Source organism: Belonocnema kinseyi, chromosome 3, assembly GCF_010883055.1.
Source record: "Belonocnema kinseyi isolate 2016_QV_RU_SX_M_011 chromosome 3, B_treatae_v1, whole genome shotgun sequence".
Taxonomy (NCBI): domain Eukaryota; kingdom Metazoa; phylum Arthropoda; class Insecta; order Hymenoptera; family Cynipidae; genus Belonocnema; species Belonocnema kinseyi.
Genome location: NC_046659.1, coordinates 61,152,103 through 61,160,753, shown reverse-complemented (window position 1 = coordinate 61,160,753; position 8,651 = coordinate 61,152,103). Strand labels below are relative to the sequence as shown.

General features: G+C 34.0%; 1 protein-coding gene across 1 annotated transcript in view; it reads left to right on the top strand.

Moving 5' to 3' along the window:
- Window positions 1-2,945, top strand: part of LOC117169384 (forkhead box protein Q1-like) — a 27,584-nt gene extending 24,639 nt beyond the window's left edge. Inside the window, exon 3 of the mRNA XM_033355741.1 lies at window positions 1,502-2,945. Within this exon, the coding sequence (XP_033211632.1) occupies window positions 1,502-2,399 (898 nt within the window). The 3' untranslated portion in view covers window positions 2,400-2,945. The remainder of the gene's footprint in view (window positions 1-1,501) is intronic.
- The last annotated feature ends 5,706 nt before the right edge of the window (window positions 2,946-8,651 follow it).

Below are 8,651 nucleotides of genomic sequence, written 5' to 3'. Positions count from 1 at the left end.
AAACTTTTCTATAACGCCAATTTTGGGGCTGACGGTGGGTGGGAACTAACTCATTATAGACGGCTCCGCTTTTGTTTGTTCATGCTTGAGTGCTCACCTGAGTGACAGCCGCATATGCCGCACAACCCGCGCAGCTCCTGTTCACCTACATGCGGCGCGGCCTCAATTCTCAGGAGGGGTATAGAAGGGAGGGCTATTGAAGAGTTTCACTGTATTTCAATACCCTAGGCATGAGGTGAACATTATAAATATTTACAACATGTATTAGGCAAGAAAGACATTGACCCCAATTTACAAGATAGCGGTACCCCACAAAATAATATGATTATATTTTTTAAAAATCAGCGCGATATCTTCATTTTATTAATTTAAAACAGATCGAAAAGAAATTCATGGGATTTTTCAAAAAGATAAAGTGAAAAGTAATCGAATTCTCAAGAAACTAATAGCGTAGGAGAAATTTGCTTTTTTTAAAGTGAGGGCCAAAATGATTATTTCCGGATTTGAGTGGGAATTGATACTACACGAAAAAATGTATAGCTAAACAAGCGATACTTATCCTTGATCTTGCCATTAATATGCAGCAGAGTTTGTCGTAAGGAATTAATGTTTTAAATCACATCAATAAATCATTACAAAAAAAGATATTATGTAGCTGCATTAAGAATGTTGGAACTCTGAACATGACGCTAATGAAATAGAATTAATTCTTACAGCGGTTTGAAAATTACAATTGTTTTAAATGTTTGCCTACGGATTATAAGAACCTATTTAAAATTGAAGTAAGTGGAGTTAATAGTAGAACTAGTTTTGAAACTTTCTTAATTTTTTTGAAACTCGAATAAAAACTTATTTTATTTCTCCGTATTTCTTCCTTGTCAGCATTTGTACTGGAAATTTGGATTTTGTCTAACATCTAAGACTTATATGACGTCATATCTAATTAAAAGATATGAAAATGCTGGAATCGAGTTCACGGTTGTCTGGTTTAATAACAAAAGTTATTTTATTCAAATATAGATTAGTTTAATTGATTTTTTAGCATTCTTGTGTTTGATCTATACATTTTTGCCGTATATGATTTTTGCTGAATCTATTGACATCACTCTCATATCCCGCAAGCAAAAAGAAGTGGATATATTTGATGTTCTAAAAAAATATGAAACATGTGCTTATGGTAGTCAGCTTTAGATTCATTTTACTCGAAAAGCCGGTTTTCGAAGTCTTAGCTTGAAAAATCCTCCCGTGACTCGTTCCTCATCTAGAATGCTCCTTTTCGGCTTAAAATGTCGGGAATTTATTTGGCTATATGACTCTTTATACGCAACTCCATACCGACCGTAAAAGCCATTTCATATGCATGTACATTGTACACAAATGATTTGAATTAAATAATTTTTTAATGAATAATGTTGGATTATTTAAATGCCATTTGAAACCTAAATTAAGTAATGTACATAATAGCCCTGTTCTCTCGACAATGAAGAATCCTTTTCCTCAGGTGGGAGATGCAGGAGAGGCGGATGATGTTAGCAACCGCAGCGGCTGCAGCGACGGCGACTACCGGTGGCTTCGGCTTCTCGGAGGCAGCAGCGGGCGTCGGTACCGGGACGGACGCATGTCGAGCCAACATTCCCTGCACCGGATACTACCTCCTCTCCCCGGAAGCTCGCCAAAGGCTCGCAAGTGCAGTTCCCGATATCGGAAGTGAAGCTGCGAGTCCTTACGAAGCCGCTGCTCTTCTTCATCCTGGTTCCTGGAGTTTCACCGGCTTCGGAACCACTTCTTACGTTCCCCAGCTGCCAGCTTACCCTCATTCCTCATCAACGTCCGACCTACCCGACAGGCGACGAGGAATTTCAGCCCTGCCAATGGTCGAAAGCGAGTCTGCAATGCGATCATTAGGAAGGGATGTGGAACCTTTTACGGAAGGGTCCTATGAAGTAGGATATTACCATCGAGAACGACCTGGTGATGAAGAGTCTCCTTCCTCAACTTCTTCGAGGCTGGATGCTCTCTATCTAGACACAACTTCACCAACCTTGTCCTCAAACACTTTCGCTTCTAGACTGTCTCCGGTCTTCGAAAATTCCCCAGGAAATATTACTCATCAAAGAACGCCGAGGACCAGTCCTGGTCTGGAAATTGTGCCTGTTAGGAACACGAATAACAGTCCCTCGAAACAGGTGGGAAAGAGGACGAAAAAGCCCTTTACGATTGAGAATATAATCGCACCCGATGAAGAGGAAAAAGCCTCGAGAGAGTCATTTGAGGTCGTTGAAAGGAAAACAACGAACCTGCTGAGTATGCCCAAACCGCTTTACGCTGCGGGATATCCCTTGTCTGGTGTAGTTACGAATAACGCAATCCAGAGACCACCTTATGGAACTACCACGTAAGGTGTTGGATTTGATTGTAGAATAGAAATTTATTATGAAGATTAATGAAGAAGTGTGAAGATTCTAGAAATGGTGCCCCGAAGTCTGTGTCGATCTTGTGTTCTTGACATGTGGCTTGAGAAATATTCTTCGAAGTGTTGAAAAAACAATTTAGATTTACCGTAAATCTTAATGATATTTTTTTATCGTCAAGTAGGATAAAAGCGATTTATGGAGCTGATCGTTTTTTATTTGCTTCAGTTATTTCTATAATTTTTAGTTAATAAAACATACGTTGAGTAAAAAAAATTCTGACACTCAACATATGTAGCTTTTTTCTGAATTAATGATGAAAAAAATGGAGACGATAAAGAAAATCGATTTTAATATCCCGATTGTTTATTAATGTCGAACTGGAATTAATGCAAAGGGTAGTGATTATGATAGAAGTTTTGAAATATTAAAAAAAAATTTTAATTTAATTTCCGCAGGTTCAAATTTCTAACAGTATGATGATTATTTTAAAATTTCTGAAGAGTTTTTTTTTAATAGTTTCTCTTTTCAAGAGTATTTTCCACTAATAATAAGTCAAATATATTGATCAGCCTTTGAAAATGAAAATTTTCGATTTTAAACACTTCGAGTTTGAAATTCTATAATTTTGATCGTTGTTGAACTGCTTTATTCTTGATTTCTCTAATTTTTTACATTTAGTAGCTTCAAATTAAACATTTCGAATGCTAGAATTTGAAAAAGTTCAATGGTTAAAAGCTACCAGATAATAAAAGGTAACATTTAAGAAGTTTTCAATCTGCCAATTTTCAATTTTAAAAGAGTTTCAGTTCATAAAATTGTTAATTTATAACCGCTTTAGTCAAAATATTCATTCGTACCAATTTCCGTACAATTTTATCATGTAAGATTGTTCCAGATATGGGGATACTATGATTAAAAAACTTCAAACATATGTATGAAAGGAATCGTTCCTTGATAAAACTAGTAAAATATTTCATTACAAAACTTACACGCCTGCTTTGAATCAATTTTAACCCTAAAATTCAGGCTACAGTTTGTACAGTAAAAGCGTAAAATTCGATCAATTTCACCATTAAAAAAAAGAATGTCGTAGATGAGGGGTTATTCACAACAGAAAATTTGTTCAAAGACATAATAGAATGTAAAATTAAACATTGAGAATTACGAGATTCAGATTAAAATTTGCAAGATTTTATAAATCCCAAGTTTTAAGTCGTGCCGAAGATTTCGGAAATATTTCAAAATCTTCAAAAATCTTTTTGAAACCCAAAAAGATCCTTGCAGGATCTTATAGTGTCCATCGGGCCGCAGTCAAGATCTGGAATCTTCAATTGCTAATTTCAGAAATGAATAACTCCTCGGTCGTAGCAACATTCATTGTGGTTTCCATAGAACCAAATTGAGAGTTACAGAAAATATATCAGCTCACGGGGCGGCGGTCTGCGAGGCTCTCTGATTCACTGAACTTTTTATTTTCTTAAAACAATGAAATTTTATTAATTTCTAATTCAACGTGTACTTGAGAACAGGGCTTTAAAAGTCCCATTTCGTATTAGATAGTATACTAAATCAACTTATTAAATAAAAAAAATGTATTGTTTAAATAGAATGCAGACCTTAATGGGCCAGTCCAATTTTTTTGGATATATTTTCTATCTTTTCCCAAATTTTTTTTATAAGAAGGCGGACAAAAATGCATGAGAAACATGGAGAATTATGACGCCATAGAATACCATTTGCCCTTAGGTCAAAATCAATTTAGAGCAGATGTGCTTACGGAATAACTTACTAAAATTCTTACTATACTTGAAAAATGGATGCAGTGAAATAATAACTAAAATTACCTCACGTTGAATTTTAATTTGTGATAAGTCAAATCCCTTTGCATTAATTTTGTATTCTGGCACGAATAGAATTGAAAAACTATCTGGCGAAGCGAAGATGTAAACCTGGCGTGCAACTGGTAACGAGGATCGATGTGGAAGATCCCAGACTCGCGTGACCAAAGGATCGATAGAGCAACATTTGACTCAGATGAAAGAAACCGCTTTCGGTTCGTAGACATAGTGTTTAATTTATCACCTCTTGGAAGAGAATGTATTCGAAGCGAAATACCGATCGACACCAAAATAACCTCTCGAAGAAAATCAAAGGTCGAAGATCTTTGCCAAACCACTTATTCAAAGACGAATATTTGTATGTGTTAAACCTCCAAAAGAAATATTGAATTCAAATATGAATCCTCTCTTACTTAATTTATTCATTTTCAACACTCAGATAAAAGTGAAAGAAATTACGATTACATTCTGGATGCAACTAGAACAAAGTAATTGTCATACAAGTATTTGAAATTTTAATAGCAGTGAACATAGAATTGGTTTAGCTTGAGGTATAATACACAATATTTTTTTTTTGATCTATGAATATATTTCTTGTCTCAAAAAAATGTACTTGAGAGAAGAAATTTGATTTTCTTGAGACAAACAAAGTTGGTTGGATCATGAAAATATTGTATCGTTCATATTCGTACCGATATTTTCTTGATTCCACGTTAATTTTTCTTTCGTGTATAAACTTTGGAACACAGGATCGATAAGACAAAGGCCGGTTTCTGGTAAAAGGCGGCACCTCAGGCGAGGAATATATACCTAGCATCACCCTTCATAAGAAGCGTGCATTTCGAAGAAGAAATTTTTAAAAAGACTAATATTTTACATGTTTTTATAAAACAATCTAAATATTTTCCTTCTTTCATACATGTGATATATCTATTGTAATTGTCAGAGGGAAATAAATTCTCACACTTTTTTTTAAACTCTCGAATAAATAGAATTGCTCCGATAGAATAAATTTTGTATAGAGTGCGGATGTTCCAAAAGTCACATAGAGACATTTTGATATTGTAAATAAAGATAATTTCGGTGAAGAAAGCTATAATTCTTCTAGAAAAATGTAAAAGAAAAAAGCCACAGAGAAAATTGTACATATATGTAAATGTGGCGTAAAATATTTGAAGATCTTGCTCGAACTGTTGTGATTATGGCGATTATTTCCTTCTCATGAGGTATGAGTTTAGTGGCAATTAAGGTAATACTAGTTGTACGTTCATTAGTCGGCCACCTTTTGAGAGAAGCGCTCGAAATTGTTCGATTAATCAAGTAACGGGAAGATTGCTGTGATCTGTGATGACAGTGAGCGTGATGTTTCGGCTATATTCGTAGTACGCGTAGCGAGTAATAGAGTGACTACGTTAGTGAAGAAAAAAAATTAAGGGTCTGTACTCCATGATACTTGTTAATAAGCGATCGAATTTCCGTATTCCCGGTGTTGTGGCGAGCATGCACACTCGTTATCGTTCATACGCATATTAGTCTACGTACTCACTCACACAACAAAGTATTTGTAAACTTAGGAAAAAGTAAATTATTGTACATAATGCGAATATATAAATATATATATCTACGTATCGGTAATGGACTTTCTTTTACTTCTATTCTGCGAATCCTTCCAATTTTCATTAATACCCACTGAGATAAATGTCCTTTTGTGTTTAAAGTACATATTGTTGACAAACTTCGTCTGATCTTGCTGCCAAATAATTCTGCTTGTGTAAAAACGATATTGACGTGGTTAAAAAACAGACTGGAGGGCGATGCTTTTGTTTTAAGATAACTTTTTCTCTGAGAGCCATTGAAATATGCTGTAATTTTTACTAGAAAATTTATTTTTTTTTTGTATAGAATGAATGATATCTTACTCTTGCTATCCCTGGTCGTCTTTGCAATTTTTTGTAATCCCATGCATTTTTTCGAAAGTTCTCTATAATCCCTTTAATCATGTATTATATCACAAGTAGTCCCCTTTACGGGGAGATCAATGTTTGCATAACGAGTTGTCAAACCATGGCTAATGGCCATAATATTTCAAGTCGTCCTGCGAACATTGAGGGCCGCGTGAACGGACGTGTACAACACTATGGGTGATGTACGATATTTGATTCAAAATCAGTATTCTATGAGACTTCAGAGCCGTATGAAAACCGAGTCGTGAAAACATACGAATCACAGAAACAGAAAAAAGAAATAAAAAAAGAAAAAGAAAAGAAAAAAGAAAAGTATGAGTTATAATACAGACTTTTGTACAGAGTTCATTTTCCACCTCGATTCCATTCGAAGCTTTTACACCCTTTACGTTATAGTACATATTTACTGACATTGCACTGGGACAAATTTAATAAAGAAATTAAAATGATAGAGATTAGTCATTTCTAAAAGAAATATACTGAACATGAGATGTGACCGTTTTTAAGGTCATTTTTAAAACTTTTACCGACTTTAGTTTATCTTATTTCGCCATCTATTGGATATCAACTAAGTTGTAGAAACTCTTTACAATTCTTTGAGATTCTATGAAGTCTTTCGAAATCATTTGAATGTTTAAAATCCCGTATAATCTTTTAAAGCCCGTGGAAATCCCTTAAAATATATAAAAATCGGTTACAATCCTTGAAATATTAAACGAGATCCCTTGAATTCTTTGAAATCCCTAACAATATTTTAAAAGTTACTAAAATGTCCAAATGTCTAAGTGCCTCTGTCACTGAAAAGATACCCAATAATGAATATGCTCTAAACATAAAACTGAGTACATCAGAATTAGGGATTCTTTTTTCGCTTTTCAAACCTCACAAAATCAATTGTCCAAAAAACATCCCCTAACATTGGAAAACTACCCTGAAATCAAAAGTACTGATAAATTACAAGAGTAAGTATTGTATCAGTTTGAAATATTATCTAGCTGTCCGAAAACATCAAAAAAATTTTAAACCACCCCTAATAATCAAAAACCACCCTGTAAAAAAATTTGATATTAATTCTCGGCATTTTTCAAAACAAAATATGTGGTACTGCCAGCTTTACGTATAGCTAGCGGTTAAAAATCCCTAAAAACTTAATATACTGCGAGCTTTGCGTACAGTTGGCAGTACCATGCATTTTTTTAAAATGCAGAATCTAAAATTTGATTGTTGGATACTAAATTAGCCTAAAATGGCTCCTGGATTTTAGAACAGAACATATATTGTTTGGGCACAATGGTAGTACCAGGTTTACCAACCTGAGTTTTTGGTTGTATGACACCCTCACATTGAATCGGTTTTCATAATTTAAATAAAAAATTCTGCAAGATAGTCTACTTCTTTTTTCTGCCTATAGAGTAGAATGTTTGAAATACTTTAAAATCCTTTGAAATCTAGCCGTCACTAAAGCTAATTTTTTGATAACTTCGGTTTAAAATGTCGCGACAAGTTCCCTAATTTCGGATATGCAGGGTAGTTTTTCGAAAATTTGGTTGTTAATTTTTTAATTTCTTCAAATCAAATACACTATTTATGAAAAAAATTAGGTGTAAAACATTTTATGGAAAGTTTGAACCAAGACAAAATTTGATCCCGGGTTTGATCAATTATATGTGCAATATTCCATACAATGTTATCAAAAAAGGATTTTTTAAAACTTTTGTTGGTTTATTTCAAAGAATGTGTGGAGTAATTCAAAAACTAATAATTATATTTTGAGGGCGGTTTGAGTGACTGAATGACGGTTCTTGTTTCTTAGAAGTGAAACAGAACCAAAGACAGGGTCGAACAGGTCAACTGTGTTCGTCCCTAACAAATTTGTACATAAACAAAAGCTTTAGTTCGACCGCTAAATTTGTTTTTCCATGGGAAATTACGTGTATTAAAAAGCAATTTCCTACTTTTCGACCTTTTTCGTCAATTTGATTGTTTATAACGCTATAAATTAAAAATAGTTAATGGTACGAAAAAAGTGTAAACGGCAAAAGGTTTGGTCTGTGTGTTTTGTTTTTTTTAACATTTTGAGGTGAAGTTATACCTTCTAGACAGTAGACCACACAGTGTACACATAATTATGGTACTGGATTAACAATCCAAAGACTAGAATCTTATGAGAACTTCTGTAGAGCTCCAAAATTTTTATTTCAAAAATAAATGAAAGGTTCAATATAAATCAACGTTTCAAGGATGTCTCGTAGAATAAACATTGGATAATGCTCGGTATAATGTAAGATTGCTAAGGTATACCTGTATGTCATTACTTGAATGTCATATTCATTACGTCAATATCTAAATTCTGCATGTTTTATACGTTACTTTCTTCATTTTTACGCAGCAGGTTAAATAAATAGCTTACATTTTAACGTAGTTAATGTGACATT